The following is a 19,775-nucleotide window of genomic DNA, read 5'->3' on the forward strand; positions in this document are numbered from 1 at the left end:
CTGATTATTGTCACCTCTAGTTTACACGTTCTCATGTTGTGTACACCTGTGGTAGAAGCCTTCATAGCTATTGTTTTTTCATAATAATAGAGGCTATCCTGTGGGGCAGCAGCAGGGGTCGGGGGTCACCCGTAGGAGCAGTGCGTGGGTGCCCCCTGCTGTTTGAAGCCTAGCGGTGCATCCTCCCTGTGCATGTGGCATCCAGATGATAGGGGCGTCTGCTTTCCGGGGACCAGAGGTTTTCTTTTTTTCATCTTTTATTGGAGTTTGTGCAAACCTGGGATGTCTCAGGCCACGAGAAACACCATTTATTGCTCTGTATGAGATTATCATTTGCAGTCAAATCCAATCAAATTAGTTCATAATTCTTCTTCTAAATTATCACAATCGGTCATTCAGTTTTATTACAGCTGTTTATTTCCCTTTATTTGCTTGTGTCTGAGGTTGTTTTGCATTTGTGTTTAAAGGTCAGGTTACACATTAGCCAGAGTGCTTTGTGGTGTTTACTGTTAGATATTTTTCCTCTTCATTGAATGTTTCTCTTTTGAGGTCTGGCCTGCAGATAGCTTTAACTCTCTGTTATCAAAGACCTATTGGCTTCAATACGATACACAGAGTGGGCTTGCTCTTGATTCAATGCCTTTCTTGTCTTAGTTCCATGGTCCTTATCTCATAGCCCTCCTCCCTATTCTTGTGTTTGCCCACTACTGGATCAAGGTCTCATTACATCAGAACACTTGTATCCTTCCACTGCACAGGGGGGATTACTTTTTTAGGTCTGCTTCACCACTCCATGGGAGTACATCGCTTTCCTATTTCTCCCCCTGCCCTCATGCAACTGCCACCCACACCAACCCCCTGCTTTTGCAGTGCCCCCCTGCTCTTCCCCACCCCTGCTATCTACCTACCTACCTATCTACCTACCTACCTACCTATCTATCTATCTATCTATCTATCTATCTATCTATCTATCTATCTATCTATCTATCTATCTATCTATCTATCTATCTATCTATCTATCTATCTATCTATCTATCTATCTATCTATCTATCTATCTATCTATCTATCTATCTATCTATCTGTCTGTCTGTCTGTCTGTCTGTCTGTCTGTCTGTCTGTCTGTCTGTCTGTCTGTCTGTCTGTCTGTCTGTCTGTCAATATATATTTATTAACGACGCCCCCTGGGTGTTGCTTGTTTGAGTGCTCAGTAGCTGCGAATAGCGGTCATGCCTCTGCTGTCATACCTCCCACTTGCCCCTACCTTGGTCCAAACTCCTTCCTGCATTTTTTTCCTTTTTCTGTGGGGGCCCAGTAGGTACCACTGCTTCATTTGTGTTTTTGTTTCGGCACTCATGTAGGCCATACGCTCTCCTCCCCTTCATAAAAGAGGCCCTTGGGGATGGGGTCCCTGTGGCCCTGAGGCCTTGGGGAGAGGGGCAGCGCAACCCCCTCCACTTAATAACTGAATACGGCCCTGGGGATGTGGGACCGCATGCCCCTCCCCAACAATTATTTAAAAAACAGAAATGCCGGCTCCTAGCGGCACTTGTGATGGGTGCTGGCGGGAGGCCTGGGACACCCTTGTACCCACCGAAATAAAGAAGAATCTGGCTGTGGCGGGTGGGCACCAGGACACCCATAATTAAAATAAAGAAGAATGAATGAGCGACAGGAACCGCTCATTTACTAGTCACTGCTCCTAGCAAAGAGGGCCCAATAATGCCCAGGGGCAGCGCTTCCCAAACTGTGGCTCGCAGTCCACTGGTGGGTTGTGAGTAAATTGTTGCTGCCTTTAAATATAGGGGCAGATTTATGAGCCCCTTGCGCCTCATTTACGCCGCCGTTGCATCACTTTTGTGACGCAGCGGCGGCGCAAATCCTGTGTCATGCTGCGGGGTATTTACAACGTGACGCATCTGGGAGATTTTTGTGCTATTTGAAAAGTGCCATGTGGCAGACATACATGCCCTTAGGGCATGTATGTGTGCCACGTGTGCACACATGCACGAATCAGGGGTGCAACAGGGTGTCAATGTGACACCCTGCCACCCATGATAATGCCTCCCCTATTACCGATTCGGTATTTACCGAATCGGTAATGGTAACTGGCTTCCCATTCATTCCTATGGGCCTCCAGGCCCATAGGAATGAATGGGAAGGGATGCATTATTACCGATTCGGTAAATACCGATTCATAAATACCATATTTACCGAATCGGTAATAATTACCGATTAATTACCTACATACTATTTACCGATTCATAAATACCGAATCGGTAAAATTCGGTATTTGTGAATCGGTAAATAGTATGTTACCTACATATGGCCCTAGGTGACTTGCCTTTGAGGGGTTGGAGGCAAGGTTTGGCCACAGGAAAGGCCCTGTAGTCATCCCCAGGCCACACATGGCCAAAGGTCGTGCGTGGCGCGAGGTTGGCTTTATGTATGATAATAAAATATTACTTTACGTTAAAAAAAAGTAGAGGAAATGCAGTAAAAAACAAAAGTTAATTATATTTTACTTTACATTAAAAAACGTAGAAATTCACTGAAAAAAATAAAGGTTTAAGTAATGTTATGGCTAGGTGAAGATTTCAGCGGCAATGTCATGTTTTAAACTTTCTTTAAAAGCTGAATCTCTCTAGTAACTATAACTCATGCCCTGAAATGACTATAACTAGCGTCCTCGCCGTGCACTGCTGATTACCCCACATATGACTTTACTCCTGGCAAAAGTATGACATCATTGATAACATGACCGCAACATCAGAAACATACTGTGCATAGCAAAATGGCTGCTATTGCGTATGCATACACGTGCATGCACGCGGTGGCTGTCAGGAAATGAATACAAATTATTTTTTACCACATGAAATTTAATTGCGGTAAATGGGTTTTGTTCCTTTACCTCCCCTGCTAGCTTGATATTATATGTACCTCAGGTACCTTTAGTGGCTTTCAGTTGATCAATTCAATTGAGATTATCTGGTAAAACAATAGCAAGCTGGAATCCCACACGCTGCACAGCAATGCGAGAAGGTGGCCTGATTTATGATGTCCACTAGCTCTAGTGGGCACCTTGTATCAGTCCAAACAACCCCTTATTGTGATAGGTTAAAGACAACCTTTACTGAAAGCTATCCTAGTGGTAGCTATGGAGAGCAGCCTTCAGGCTATGTCTTGAAGGAATGTAAAGCAGCTTGTTTTACCAGTCTATAATCTCTTGAATGGTCAAATGAAAGGACAACCACACCAGGTATATATTTAAAATATATGTATTTAGGATAAAACACTCCCCTCTAGGCTCTTTATGAGACTGGAGTTCGAAGTACTTAATTTACAAGTTAGCAATCAACAGTAATAGCACAAATACACGTTTGGGCCCTAGGGGCGTACCAAACCACATACCAATAAAGTGGTATAAGAACCACGACTGAACTAGACACAAAGCCTAGAGCCTGTAGAATCGCTGGGACCCCAAGGAACCACCCAAGGTAGTGACACAGGGGACCCACGGGGGCCGTGTGCAGTGTGTAAACACAACCGCGGGTTCCCGTTAGCTTCTATGGGCAATGTCGCGGTTGGAAATTTAAAGATTAGGGATATTTAGAATCGAGTTAGGACCAAACCCTTTTGGACTTAAGAAGTTCTAGGGCTAGCACCCACGGGAGCACCGGAGTACTTGTGTTACCTTACCCAGGGAAGCCGGGTGCATAGGTGTCTTGTGGTGTCGGGTCACGTCGTCGATTTCAAAGGAAGCTGGCGAAGAACTGCTGCTGCGGTGAAGAGGAGAAGTGTCCGAAGGGATCCAAGCCTGGATCTAGGAAGGAAGGAACCTGAAAGCAGAGGGGACAGAGTCTGGGTCACTTGCCAGTGACCGAGGACAGGATGGACAATGCCCACAGATGTTGGGTGCTTCAGGTGAGTTGATGGGTGTCTTGACTCTTCAGCCACGAGGTCCAGGAGGCACCGGTGATGACCAGGAGCTGGATTCGAGCTGTCCCACAAAGTCTATAGAGTGCTGCGGTGTCGCCGTCCGGATTGGACCCAACAAGCCTTGGCAACGGCAAGTCTCGTGGAAAGAGAAGAAGGACGTCGGTGCAGACCAGCAAGGTCTGAGGAACTCACCCAGCAAGGGTAAGTCGGGGCACATCTGGAGCAACCAGGAAAGCTCAAGCAGAAGAGGAGTTGCCTTCGTGGGGACCCACTAGCCAACGGGCCAGTGATCGCAAAGGAGCCTCGAGCGGTCGCACTGGAACCCAGCCCACAGGTCACTCGTGGAGTGGAGGCTGGAGATCTTCGGTGCAGTCAGTGGTCAAGGCTGGAGCTACTCAGAACCCAAAGCAGAACTTCAAGGATAAACAGGCTGTTGATGTTCCAGCAATAGTATGTATGCGGTGCCCAGGGGTCACAGTTCCTCGTCACCCACGATAGCCACGGGCCTCAGCTTTGCTGTGAACTCAGGGTAGCCTCGAGGAAGTCAGAAATTCTACCTCTGGTGATGCAGAGACTTCGGCATCCAACAGGAGCTTCGGAATTGCAGACCGGAGAGTTGCTTCTTTGGTGCCTGCCAAGCAGGGGAGTCACTCCTTGACCCAAGGGAGATTTCTGCATTCTTCTAGTCAGGATAGAACGTCGAAGCTCCAGGATATATGTTGCAGAGTTTTGTCCAGGGTAATCTAAAGTCGCAAGGACTGGGTTCCCATACTTATACTAAGTTTGGGGGTTGGACATACTCTAGGGACCCACCTATGGGAGGGTTTGGAAAGAGGGGTGGTTACACCCATTTCCTTTGTCCAGTTTCACGCCAGAGCAGTGGCAGGTAGCCCCTGCAACCGGTTTGAACTGGACTATGCACAGGGACACCAAGTGTGCCCCCAGTGCAGGACTTCAAAGCACCAGAGAGTGCTCCCGCCCAGCCCCAATGCACATCTGCCTGTCTGGGGAGGACAGACCCGTGTCTGTGGCAGAGGCATCCATTTTCTGATGCCAGGGTTCTAGAAAGTCCTACCGGGTTAGACCAGTGTGAACATGTCTCTCCCTCTAAAAGGGTGGAATGCTACCCCTGCTGCCAGAACCGGCGTTTGACACCAAACACGACATGTTTCCTTGCAGCCATCCCAAAGTTAGCATTTACCGCGCAAGGTTATAATTCACTTAAGAGTATATGGTCAGGCTGCACCGCAAACAGCATCAGAGGAGGTACTCCGATCGCTGCAGAGGGGCTCTGTTCATGCAGGGGCACCCTCTCACATAAAAACCAAGCACTGTGCCTTCAGGATTGTTAAGGCCTGCCATAGGAGTGACTTATAGGTTTTATATGTGTGTGCAATGGTAGTGATATAGGTAGCCTATACCACAGTAAGGGGTGCAAGCACACCCTTACCCAGGCTGCAGTAGCAGACCTGTGGTGCCATTTTGGAGTGCTTCCCAGGAGTGGCATAATACATGCTTCAGCCCCTGGTAGGCCTCTGAGGTACCTATGCCCTAGGTACATAGTATACCATATACTAGGGGCTTATAAGGCACCCCAGAATCCAATTAGATATGTACCTAATGTACATGGAAACCATTTCAGAGAGGAAGCAGCTAGGCTGGGGTCCTGATTAGCAGGGCCACAGCCAGACTAAGTTCGAAAAACAGTGAAACACCAGCAAAAAGTGGGGGTACACATGTGAAGCAGATCCTACTCTCCTACAGGGGGAATCTAAATTTTAAAGACAAAAGATTTTAACTACTTAGGCCTCATGTTTAAGGAGAACATGCACTGGGAAAGATTAATCGTCCAGAGAAGACTGAGATATGGAGGCTTCCTTCAAATCAATTTTCAGATTCGCCAGGAAGTTAGGACATAAGCCAAAAGCGGAAATGATTGCTCTGTATAAAAGTAAGGCTCTTAGGGCCTTAATGTATCAATATTGGATTTTGCCCATCCATAATAGCGAATTTTACCGATTCGCTATTATGGAATCGCAAAATGCAATGTATATAGGTTTTGCAATAATAATTGCGATTCCTACATATTCCTTATTTGCGACTCGCAAATTGCAATTCGCAAATAAGGAATGGCTTCCCATTCATTCCGATGGGCCTAGAGGCCCATAGGAATGATTTGGATTGCATGCGCAATTTGCGAGTACCCAATAGGTACTTGCAAATTGCGCATGCAATTTCAAGGGTGCCAAATGGACACCCTGTTGCAGCCCTTGAATATGCATGTGTGCACATGTGGCGCACATACATGCCCTAAGGGCATGTATGTATGCCACATGGCACCTTGAAAAATGCATAAAAGCGCATTTTTCATGGACTTCGCACATTACGATTCCTTAAAGGCACGTCGCAATTTGTTTTTGCTTCATGCATTTCACTTCAGGAATCGTAAATTGCGATTCCTCAAAAGCATTCGCAAAATAGGGAATCGCAATTTTTGCAATTTCCTATTTTGCGAATGCCTTTTGGGATTATACATCCCAAAAGGCTTTTTCCCGTTTGCAAACGGGCTGATTCTGCGAATCGGCACATTTGTGAACGGGAAAAATCCTTGCTCCATCTGGCCCTTAGTGCGGGCATATACAGAGCAGGAATTTGGGGGCACATAACAGCCACGACCCTACAGGGGGGCAGAAAAGACATTCATAAATAGGTTACTAGGGACTCCCAAAGCCACCCCAAGTTTTATTACTCATAATGAACTCGAGGTAGGTTTTTGGAAGACAAGGTAGGGCTGGCCCCCATCCAACTGTGGATCAAAATTTGGACGACCGAAGAAGTGGGCCTTACCCAAAGTATAGTTAAAGGTTGTCTCGCACAGAGCAATATGTTAGCCATTCCCTGTCTGAAGTGCATTAAAACCCCCTTGTGCAACTTGGGACTGACTGACTATTTTGATGACCCGCCCAAGACCCCCTCCCTTTCCAGGAACCTGGTAAAGGAAACATTTAGTGTATACAAGGAGGAAGCCAGGCTTGGGCAAGGATTGGGTTCAGCAACAGTCCAATGATACTTTCCATGTTCCACCACTCAAAGCATGGAGCCTTGTCTGACATGGGTGAAGGACCTGGAGCTTAGATTTGATCCCACACGGCTGAGAGGGAATAAGATAAAAATATTTTATGGCTTTTCTTTTTTCAGGTACTTGGTTCCCAAATTTACCGTGTAGCCCGTGTGCAAAAAAGCATAAAGTGCTTGGTTGACTAACCAAGTACTTTATGCTTTTTTGCACTTTATATGCTTCTTTTAGGTCACAGTTTCTTCCTCCCATCCTCAGTGGAAAACCCTTTTATAATCACCAGGAGTGCTTGATTTTTATCTCGCGACCTCATTCTCCGCTGATTTGTTGCTGCGCTTTGAGTTTGGCCACACAAGCACTGATACTGAGAAGGAACTATGCTGCCTACCCTGAGAAATGTTAGAGTTTTAAAACTCAATTTTAAAATGGATTTTATGATAGACTGGGTGCTTTATTTGTGTATCTTTTTTAAACAGGGGGTATAGTTGTTCACGGTATCTATTGCGAGACTGCGCTATGGATGTACTGTGATAAGATGTTTGGAATCTCTTTTGCTGTGATTTTATTGTGCATTTTCGATTGACCAAATAAAGTTGTTGGACTTGAACGACTCAAAGTGCAGGAGGGGGCGCTATATGCCTGCAGCTCACAGGTGACTCAGTGGTAGAGGGTCTTTGGAGGTCCCATCATGGACCTCTGCCTACGCCCTTCCATTTTAGAGGGTACAGTTAACTCTTGCACGGTGCCATACTTGAGGAAGCCCTATATGTGTTGTGTCTGTCTATCCATCTGTCCATCCGTCGGTCCATCCGTATGTCTGAGACTGGAGTCGCTGAAGCTGGTATTACCTTCTGAAGGTTTGCTTCTAGAATTGTAGAGAGGGGACTGCTTAAGCAAGAGTCCTGTCACTGTTCTGCCTCAGCTCCACAAACAGGCTTGAAGACCCCATTGAGGTTGTAAATTCATACCTCCTGATCACAGTTCAAGGTACACCTGAGGGCCTCAATCTTATCTTCCGCACCCTCTCCTGTACCTCGCACATCTACAACACTCCAAGAATATGTGGTGGGAGGACAAAGTCTGAGAGCCGTAAACCGACCTGCTTGCCAGGTAAGGCCAAGGCAGGAGTTGATAACACGATGAGGCTGAAGACTTAATAACACAGATATCGCCGGACCGTATCTGCCAGCACTAAAGCTATCTGCGCTGAGTTAGCATCAGTCTGTGGAAAAAACAATAATCAGGTGTTTCATGATAGTGAGTCATGGAATGCCCGGCATGCATTTTCCGAAAGATTACAAATCACAATGTAAGAATGTTTTCTGAGGCGCTTGAAGGTGCACCACCGTCTGCCAGTCAAGCTTCAATGGCTGAAGACCTCCTATTCACTGAGGGTACCGTAAGGACTGGAGTTGGACAGCTTCACATGGTACAATTAGTGGTACCTTCCAGATGGATCCAGACTCTACACTAGACTCTTTATCGTACTCAACCACCATTCACACCAAAGACCAAGAAATTGATATGCAGAGTCCCACAGGGATTGCCCCTCAGTCACACCTTTTCAACATATACATAACCCCTCTCGTCAACCCCATCCGATCACAAGACATCACCGTCATCTCCTGCGTCGATGACGGCCAACTCATCCTCTCCCTGACGAACAAGACAACCACCACCAGAACCAACTTCACCAACTGCACGACCATGGTAGCAGGCTGCATGCGAACCAGCTTCCTGCAGCTCAACTCCAACAAGACAGAAGCACTGGTCTTCGGCAACAAGACCCCCACATGGGACTCCAGCTGGTGGCCGTCAGAGTTAGGATTCTAGAGGACAAACTCAACATGACAGCACAACTCAATGCAGTATGTGCCTCGTGCTTCCACATCCTACGCATGCTGTGAAAAATCTTCAAATGGTTGCCTCAGAACACCAGACAGTTACGCAAGCACTCATCATCAGCAGGCTGGGCTACGGCAACACTCCTTACGCCGGAATCTGCAAACAACTCCTCCAGAACATCCAGAACGCAGGGGCAAGACTCATACTCGACTTCCCATGCCACACCCACATCACACAGCACCTCAAGAAGCTTCACTGGCTCCCGATTCCCAAGCGCAGCCAATTCAAACTTCTCTTGGACTCACACAAAGCCCTACACAACACAGGACCAGAATACCTAAACAGCGACATACACTTTCACCCACTAACCAGACATCTACACTATGCCTCACTCTCACTTGCACACATTCCCTGCATCCATAAAAGCAGAACTGGAGACGTCTCTTTCTCTTACATCTGCACCCAAGACATAGAATGACCTCCCTCAACACATCAGAGCCTCCTCCTCACTTCTTGAGACCTCCCTCAACACATCAGAGCCTCCTCCTCACTTCTTGAGACCTCCCTCAACACATCAGAGCCGCCTCCTCACTTCTTGAGACCTCCCTCCACACATCAGAGCCTCCTCCTCACTTCTTGAGACCTCCCTCCACACATCAGAGCCTCCTCCTCACTTTTTGATTTCCGCAAGAAGTTGAGGACCTGGCTCTTCGTATAAGCACCTTAGGGACCACAAACCTACAGTTCAGCCCAAGCACCGGGATACCCTCTGGGGTGATTAATACGCTATATATATATAAATCAATATAGCATATTTAAACATAACATAACATCCCTGCATGGCCATGAAGCACCTCACAGTGGCCCTTTACTGAGGTATCATGGGACATGCATGCTGACGGTGCACCTCCTGCTATGTCATCATAGCAATAATTGTGGCATAAAGCAGTATACGGTTTTTGTACACCACACCTAGTGCACTAACACAGAATCATACGGAATATTGGAAAGGCACAGGGGACAGGTCTACCATGAGAGATTGATCAATGGATGTCGCACAACCGAAAAGCTGGAGCCTCTGAGACTCAGAGTCTGGCCTCAAGACAACTCGGAGGTTCCCGACTAACACATAGGCAAAGCAGCATGGGATCAGGTATTGGGCACATGCTGCTAACTGGATCACTGGGTACACACTGCTAACTGGATCACTTCTTGATACCAAAAAGATTGGGGCAGTTGCTAGCTACCATAAAAAGAGCGTTTTTTGGTTTGCTAATTGCTTTGGCGCCGTTTGACGAACTTTCACAAAACCTTCCAGAAAGAAAAGTTCATCCACCTCTGCTCCTTCCTTGAAAGTTTCGGGGCGATCTATCAAGCTGGGGTCCAGTAAAAAGGGTTCCAAAAATACATTTTACCCATGCAATTTCCCACTTGCAAAATGAGCAGAGCTACAGCCAAAAGTGCTGAACGGAATTGCCCCAAAATTGGCAGAAAGTAGGATCTTTACCCAGAAAGTGTGCTTTTCAAGATTTGTTGAAAATCTGGTCAGCCCATTTGAGAGAAACTAAGCTTCAAAATGTATAGCTATCAACCAATGCAGTACTATCGAAGGAGTACTAAGGGAGGACCGAAGGAGTACCGAGGGAGGACCAAGGGAGGACCAAGAGAGTACTGAGGTACTACTGAGGGAAAAATGACAAATTGAGCATTTTTGGATTGGCTGGCCACATCATAAAGAGAAATGTTGCAGCATCCATTTTAGGACTTTGGACTTGGTCCGGTGTCATAAATATTAAAATAAGACAATATTTAGGGGGTTGGGGTATCCTGACTAAGCCCGGGTGGCGAACTCCGCTCCGCCAGAGGATTTCCAACGCCGCGCTCCATGGGGAGCACGGAGTTCAGGCAAAACTCCGACTCTGTGGCAGAGAAGAGTTAGCCCCTGCCGTGCCCACGTCCCTGCCCCTGCCCACACCCAAAACAGAAAATAAAAACACTCACCTGCTCTAGCGTCTCCGGGCTGCCCTCCTCCTCACCTTGGTCTCTCCTCGTCCTCGCTGTCCTCGTCCTCGCCGGTTGCAGCGTACCCCTACATTGTACGTATTGCGAGGAGATTTTCTCTTCACACTTCAGGTTTAGGTAGATCAATATGTGGTTCGCTCGTCCAACTTTTTTGTCTTGATTCTACAAGTCTCAGTAGATTAATATATGGTAGGTTTATTCTATTGTTTACTCTTCATACTCCAAGTTTCAGTAGACCTGTATTTGATAGATTTAGTACATCTTCTTTTCTTCATACTTCAGGTTTCGTAGACTAATATGTGGTTTGCTTATCAAACGTCTTTCTCTTAAAATTACACGCATCAGTAGTTAATATGTGGTAGGTTTATTCTGTGCCTTTCTTTCGAAAGTTCAACTTTTGGTAAACTTAAGAGTGGTAATTTTATCGCGCTTCTCCCTCTTGATACTCCAAGTGCTATCTCGGCAGGTTCATCACATCCATTTCTTGTGATGACCTCATTTGGGTAGCATGTGGCACATCTAACGCACTGCTTTCATTTAACACTACACGTGTCATGGAATCAATATGCACTCTTCACGTGGACTCGACACGTGACTTTCTGACAACGCAACACCTATTAAATATCTCTTTTTTGATGCAGCCCCTTCTAAGACCTTTTTCATAGATCCAGTCTTTTCTCAACATTGCTCAGCATATTACCCTCTGTCTTTGCAGGTCCTTTGTTCATGGATTGCCCACTGTCTCCATTGGCCAACCAGGAGCTGATCCAGGAGTTGAAGAAAGGGAAGTCCCTTCGACCCACCCACCAGACCAGGGGCCTCACCACCGTCTTCACAGGCAACAGCAAATTTGTAAGTCCATTGTCAAGTGAGAGATCTTAAGAGCTGCTTCTAATGGGAGGATGACTCCACAGTGAGTGACGATAAGTAGGGATTATTAAGGATTTTGGCACTGGAAGGCCAAGTTTGCAGAAGAAAATGAGCCACTTCGTCGCTGGAGGAGTCAACAATTAGATAACGGAGAGTTCTGCATTACTGCCTGATCATTTCCCATTTCTAACTAAACACTATGGGCCTCATTTATGAGAAGTGACGTATCGCTGCGTGAAAGCAGCGATGCGTCACTTCTCTGTGCGCCCACCTTGCGACACCAATGATGCGTCATATTTATAATATGACGCATCATGGCGCAAGGAAGGACAGATACGTCAGTATAACTGACGTATCTGTCGGCGCAAAAAGTGGCACATTGCTGGAGTTGTGTTGGAAGCCTGACACAACTCCAGCAATGTTCCTTTCACATGGGGCAAGCCCCATGTGAAAGGGCCTGCGTCACCCTTACGCCTGCCATGAGGCAGGCGTAATGTTTTGACGCATTGGCGTCCTAGAAGTGACGCAGCGAAATCTCATAGATTTCGCTGCGCCACTCCTACGACCCTTTCTTGCAGGGGTACGCCCACCCTGCATACATTATACCTGGCGCAGGTATAATGTAGCGCAGGGGTTTACGAAGTGACGCATCTACCTAGATGCGTCACTTCATAAATATGGCGCAACATGGCGCATGTTTTACGCCAGTGGTGCGTCACAAAAAGTGACGCATCAGTGGCGCAAAAGTGACGCAGGGGCTCATAAATGAGCCCCTATGTATTTTTGACTATATTTTGCATCCCTACCTTCATATACGTCTTAACTATTATCTTGAAATAGTAGAAATGTAATAAGTGTGCAGTATGTTTGGTGTGCTCTACCACTTTCTGTAGGAAGCACCTGGCTGGGGTTGTGGGGCTACACTGAGGACCAAAGGTGCTTTTGCTTTTAGATTGTACCTGAGAATGGATGGACAGTGTTCGGGTGAATGCGGCATAAACTGTGTCCAGAGGAAGGTACTGGGGGTTAGGACTTGCTTGGAGCATTGGGAAAAGTGAGGTATTCTGGCTTAGTCCCCATTTATAAAATGGCACAACCACTGAGACGAAGGATATCTTTGGCTATTAAATGGTTTTGGTGGATGTAAAGCTAGCATCATGAGCAGCCGTTGAATACAAATGTCCCATGAGGTCGTCATAAATGTCCTTGGGATACAGGGTGGTTAGAGTCATCAATATATGCTAACTCCTGCCTAGTTATTGTTAAAGGTGTCTATTGGTAACTATCGTCATTGGTACACTGCAGGTGTTGACTAGGTATTCTCCTTGACAAAGAGTCTAGTTTCTGTAGTTATTATTTTTGGTTGTCGTTGGGTATAATGTGAACATTGTGCGTTTTGTCCAGATACCATCACTCACAGACTTTGGGGATTTTCCACCCAGTATCATTAATCGTCTTGGATTATTGTAAAATTATTGGTGTTAGTGTGTTTTGTTGGTATTGTTATTTTTTTAGTGGTAGAGGGTAAGAAGCACCTCGGTATTGATACCTGGAGGCTTGGGGGTATTGACTGGCTGTAGTCATTGGACGTTCTCTTACCGTTATCGATGGTAGAGAGTAAGAAGCGCCTAGGTATGGATACCTGTAGATTTGAGGGCTTTGACTGGCTGTAGACATTGGACGTTCTCTGACTGGTATCGATGGTAGAGGGTACGAAGCGCCTAGGTATTGATACCTGTAGATTTGAGGGCTTTGACTGGCTGTAGACATTGGGCATTCTCTGATTGTTATAGATGGCAGAGGGTAAGAAGCGCCTAGGTATTGATACCTGTAGATTTGAGGGCTTTGACTGGCTGTAGACATTGGGCATTCTCTGATTGTTATAGATGGCAAAGGGTAAGAAGCGCCTAGGTATTGATACCTGTAGATTTGGGCTTTGACTGGCTGTAGACATTGGACGTTCTCTGACTGGTATCGATGGTAGAGAGTAAGAAGCGCCTCGGTATTGATACCTGTAGATTTGGGCTTTGACTGGCTGTAGACATTGGGTGTTCTCTGACTGTTATCGAAGGTAGAAGGTAAGAAGCGCCTCGGTATTGATACCTGTAGATTTGGGCTTTGACTGGCTGTAGACATTGGACGTTCTCTGACTGGTATCGATGGTAGAGAGTAAGAAGCGCCTCGGTATTGATACCTGTAGATTTTAGGGCTTTGACTGGCTGTAGACATTGGGTGTTCTCTGACTGTTATCGAAGGTAGAAGGTAAGAAGCGCCTAGGTATTGAAACATGTGGACTTTGGGGTTTATTGACTGGCTGTAGACATGGGGTGTCCTCTTACTCATATTGATGGTAGATATTGGGGGTACTCTGACTGTTACCTGTGGCAGAGTGTTAGAATTGCTTAAGGATTGATATATGTAGACTTTGGGTGTTGACTAGTTATAGATGTTGAGTGGGTATTGTTTAGTTATTTCACAGATCAATGCTAGGTATTTGTAAATATGGACTGTGGCCATTTGCTTTGCTGGTGTCATCAGCAGACTTTGGGTGTTACCTAGTGTTTTGTTGGCGTTGGGTGTTGTGTAGATCTTGTCACCATTGGTTTGCTAGTAATTGTCCTATTACAGACATTTCTTTACATGGGTACGCCTTGATTTTGTGCAGGGGACACCTGGCTTTAGAAAGTCTCTTTTTATTATCAAAGGTGCTCATTTTCTTCTTTATTTCTCTATTTATTCTCACAGGTAGACCCTGGGTGGGGTTCTGCTGATGTAGGTCCATTGTAGGCATTTTATTGGTTTCTGCTCAGTTTGACCTCAAGAGCTCATTCCTCGTAGGTGCTCGTTTGAAGGATATCCGTGGAACCGGTGCCAAGTCCTGCTGCCAGAGCTGGCATTGGGCCAGAAGAGCCTGAAGCTTGGCATTTGAGACCAGTGCTGGTGCTGCAAATTACATATATATCATACCCGCTTGGAAGTCCAGGGACCCTCAAAATTGAAGAGGAATTAATTCACCAACTTAAAACGCGCCACAGGGTGTGTTTGCACACATGTCACCTCAGGCCCCGCCCCCTTCCTTCACCACTGTGCAAACGCGCGCCCTGTCGAGTTGTAAGTTGAGGAATTAATTCCCCTTCAATACTGAGGGTCCCTGAGGGCCAACTAGCCCACCAGGTACCTCCAGTATGCGCCAGGGAGCTGCGTTGCAGAGAGGTGTTCAGAAGCCATTCCCCTTTTTACACCTCTCTGCAACACAGCACTGTGGCGCTTATTGGAGGAACGTAGTGGGGTAGTTGGACCCTAGAGACCCTCCGGATTCAAGGGGACTTAATCTCCCAACTTAAAACGGCCACAGGGCGCGTTTACACAGTGGGGAAGGGAGGGGAGGGGGCCTGAGGTGAAGTGTGGAAACACGCTCTGTGGAGCGTTTTAAGTTGGGGAAATAATTCCCCTTCAATCCTGAGGGCCTCTGGGGGCCAACTAGCCCACAAGGTGCTTCCAGTAAGCGCCACTGCGCTGCGTTGCAGAGAGGTGGTTCAGGCCGTGCCCCTTTTTACACCTCTCTGCAACGCAGCTCTGTGGTGCTTACTGGAGATACCTGGTGGGCTAGTTGGACCCAAGGGACACTCAGGATTCAAGGGGACTTTATCCCCCAAATTAAAACGGCCACATGGCGTGTTTGCACACATGTCACCTCAGGCACCCCCTCCCTTCACCAGTGTGCAAATGCGCCCTGTGGTGCGTTTTGAGAGGTAGTTTTAATCCCCCTGCCCTATTATGTACTAGGGTCTTACAGAGGAGGTCATGGTAATCACAGGGGTACCCCAATGCATAGTATTCCCTAGTGTATGTAGGTGTTTTCACTGTATTCTAAGTGTCTTTTAGCATAGCACTGGCTCAAGGCCTGGTTAGTCAGATTCAGTTACAACCAGTACCCGTCAGAAAAAGTTGTGGGCACAGGAGGACTTTCTGCTCCTCTGTTGGTTCTTTCTGTATATCTCTTCTTCTTCCTGCACTTTTCTTCGTCTTTGAGTACTTCTGTTGCTTCTTTCTGCATTTCTTTTTCTTCTTTCTGTGTGCTTATTCTTCACATGTCCTACCTCTGTAGGCATAGTTAGAAACTAGCATTTAAAAAACCTTTGAAATTCACTGAAAAAACCATAGGTTTCAGTCACGTTAAAGTTAGAAATTAGCATTTAAAAAACCATAGAAATTCACTGAAAAAACCCATAGGTTTCAGGCACATTAAAGTTAGGAATTAGCATTTAAAAAACCTTAGAAATTCACTGAAAAAACCATAGGTTTCAGGGGCGTTATAGTTAGCTGGACATTTCACTCGTACAAAACCATTGAAATTCCCCTGTTATAGTTAGTTCAGCTAACTATAACTCGCGCGCCCACAATGCACTGCTGATGACGTCACATATTACATCACTCATGACATGGTCAGTGACATCACTCATGACATCACTGATGACATCATGGATGACTTCATCCTTGTGATAGAGTGGCAGACCTCCTCTCAGCCTAATATAACCTTTGATACACACACTCAAAAATACAAACTAACATTTTCAAAACAATGCACATACATACCAATACCACTTACAACACACCTATTCAGTAATTCAAGATCTAGAGACACATCCACTCATTCACCAACAGTCCTATACAGTCACTCATACATGTATTCACTCATCATATGTACTCATACACCTATACATCCTGTTACACACCACCACTCATCTATAGAGTTACTCACACACATTCTCACACATGCAAACAAAGTATCAAACATCCATTTACTTGGATATACAGTTATACACACACTACCACACTTACTTCTACAGAAACGTACACATACTTTCTCTCTTAAACAATCGCTTATAGAAATACCTACTTATTTCTACAGGAACTCTTCCAATCTCTCCCTCTCACATATACTCACTTATATACACCAATGCTCACATATACTAGTTTAAAACATATGTAGTTACTCAAAAAAACACTATTGAGACAGTCATTCACTCACTAACACACCCATACACACACTCATCCACCCATACAGTCCTGCACACATACTGTTTTCAACACATACAAACAGTGACTCACTCATTTATGCATCTATGCACTACGTAATACCCCCCACTGAACCATACAGACACTCAGACACTCATACTGATATTTGAAAAACCAAGTAATAACCCATATAGACACTCTTGTAGCTACTCACCAACCCATGCAGTCACTTATACACAAAGTGAGAGACTGATACAGATATTTACATATTTAAACCTTACTCACTAAGCCATGTATTCACTATGATACACTTAATCAGTCAGTTATACAATCAATTTTACCAACAAAAAATCATCCATTTAGACACTTATATACCCATTTATTCTTCCATCGACCTTGAGATATACACTTCTAAAACATATTTAATTTTCAGAAAAACACACATTCACTGGATGATGTCATCAGTGATGTCATCAGTGATGTCATGAGTGATGTCACTGACCATGTCATGAGTGATGTAATATGTGACGTCATCAGCAGTGCATTGCGGGAGCGCGAGTTATAGTTAGCTGAACTAACTATAACGGGGGAATTTCAATGGTTTTGTACGAGTGAAATGTCCAACTAACTATAACGTTCCTGAAACCCATGGTTTTTTCAGTAAATTTCTAAGGTTTTTTAAATGCTAATTCCTAACTATAACATGTCCGAAACCTATGTTTATGTCAGTGAAAATATATATATATCTATATTTATTTATATTTATATATATATATATATATATGTGATGTGCATCATCAGCACTTCTTAACATGAATGATATTTATGTAATGTGCATCACCAGCACCTTCCAGAAGATATGATATATATGTATATATAAATCATATTTGCAAGGAAATGCTGGTACTGCATATTACATATATCATATCTGCTGGGAAGGAATGGTACTGCATATTACATATATCATATCTGCTGGGAAGGAATGGTACTGCATATTACATATATCATATCTGCTGGGAAGGAATGGTACTGCATATTACATATATCATATCTGCTGGGAAGGAATGGTACTGCATATTACATATATCATATCTGCTGGGAAGGAATGGTACTGCATATTACATATATCATATCTGCTGGGAAGGAATGGTACTGCATATTACATATATCATATCTGCTGGGAAGGAATGGTACTTCATATTACATATATCATATCTGCTGGGAAGGAATGGTACTGCATGTTACATATATCATATCTGCTGGGAAGGAATGGTACTGCATGTTACATATATCATATCTGCTGGGAAGGAATTGTACTGCATGTTACATATATCATATCTGCTGGGAAGGAATGGTACTGCATATTACATATATCATATCTGCTGGGAAGGAATGGTACTGCATGTTACATATATCATATCTGCTGGGAAGGAATGGTACTGCATGTTACATACATATCATATCTGCTGGGAAGGAATGGTACTTCATATTACATATATCATATCTGCTGGGAAGGAATGGTACTGCATGTTACATACATATATATCATATCTGCTGGGAAGGGCTGGTACTGCATGTTACATATATCATATCTGCTGGGAAGGAATGGTACTGCATATTACATATATCATATCTGCTGGGAAGGAATGGTACTGCATGTTACATATATCATATCTGCTGGGAAGGAATGGTACTGCATGTTACATACATACATATCATATCAGCCGGGAAGGAATGGTACTGCATGTTACATATATCATATCAGCCGGGAAGGAATGGTACTGCATGTTACATATATCATATCAGCCGGGAAGGAATGGTACTGCATGTTACATATATCATATCAGCCGGGAAGTGCTGGTACTGCACGTTACATATACAGCCTTTGCTGAGAAGCACTAACACTAATCATCACAATTTTATGAGCCGAGAGGTGTTTCTAAAACTAATTACTAGCAGGACAGTGCATTTGAGATAAAACTCACCCAAGGTATAGCGCTTTGCCGTAAAATGGGGATACTATCCCATTAAAGGTGCAGCACCTCTGCTGTGAAGTGGGGGTGCTATCTCTTTAAAAATACAGCAGCCATACTGTGGGGTGCAGGTACCACCCCATTAATAATACAGCAACCCTGCTGTGAGGTGTTGGTACTACCCCATTAGAAAGATAACAGCTGCTATGAGAAGTGCTGCTCTTACCCCATTAAATGGCTAATAGCTCTGATGAGAAGTGCTAGTAATAGGTAGGCCTGGGCGGTAAATTCCGTTCCGCTTGCGGAATTTGCAGAATTTGGGTAATTTTGCATTCCGCGGAGAACGCGGAATTGCCCAAAATTCTGCTTTCCGCTGAATTTTTTACTTGTTTGCGTTCTCAAAATGCGTGTTTGCGAGATATTTCCCCCCGAGCACGCAAACAGCGTTCGTGAACAAGAAAAAAGCAACGCGAACAAGCAATTCCACTTGTTCGCGGAATTTCTGCGTGCTTGCGGAGATTTTTTACCGTTTCGCGAATCTTTGCGTACCACTAGTAATAGGTGGCGGATCACTTGAGCCCCATAGCTGTGTGAGTTGTAGAAAGTGTTCCCAACCACTAGATGGCGTGCATGCATTACTTGGAGTTTTCAAGACCTGACGCCCATTCTGCCCCATTAGATTAATTATTTTCCTTCCTTCTTTCATAGAACCGCAGAATCAGCTTGGACAGGGCGGAATTCACCGGGGGCAGTCCAGAGAGGGTTGGACCCCTGGCCCTCAGTCCATCAAGCAGCGACACCAGCGAGCAAAGTCACCCCCCCCTTTAACCGGCAATAGTCGACATGAGACTGGCAGGTAAGCAGTGAGTGTGCCAGACAATAACAACTTCATTGGAACGTGCATCACCTCACCTGTAAGCAGTGTCTGCACACAGATACCCCTCCTCCACTCATCTGACCCCCAGGCCCCCCACCTGCCTGCATGGGAAGGTGCATCACCACACAGGTAAGGAGTGCCTGCACACAGCGACAC

The 19,775-nt window shown here is 45.3% G+C and overlaps 1 protein-coding gene across 1 annotated transcript in view; it reads left to right on the plus strand.

The window, feature by feature from the left end:
• The window catches only part of LOC146783029 (uncharacterized), a 197,592-nt gene that overhangs the window by 123,523 nt on the left and 54,294 nt on the right, over positions 1 to 19,775 (plus strand). The window contains exons 3-4 of the mRNA XM_085639492.1: positions 11,596 to 11,732; positions 19,451 to 19,598. Of these exons, the coding sequence (XP_085495618.1) occupies positions 11,596 to 11,732; positions 19,451 to 19,570 (257 nt within the window). The 3' untranslated portion in view covers positions 19,571 to 19,598. The remainder of the gene's footprint in view (positions 1 to 11,595; positions 11,733 to 19,450; positions 19,599 to 19,775) is intronic.

The sequence above is a fragment of the Triturus cristatus genome, chromosome 12, assembly GCF_964204655.1.
Source record: "Triturus cristatus chromosome 12, aTriCri1.1, whole genome shotgun sequence".
Lineage (NCBI taxonomy): Eukaryota > Metazoa > Chordata > Amphibia > Caudata > Salamandridae > Triturus > Triturus cristatus.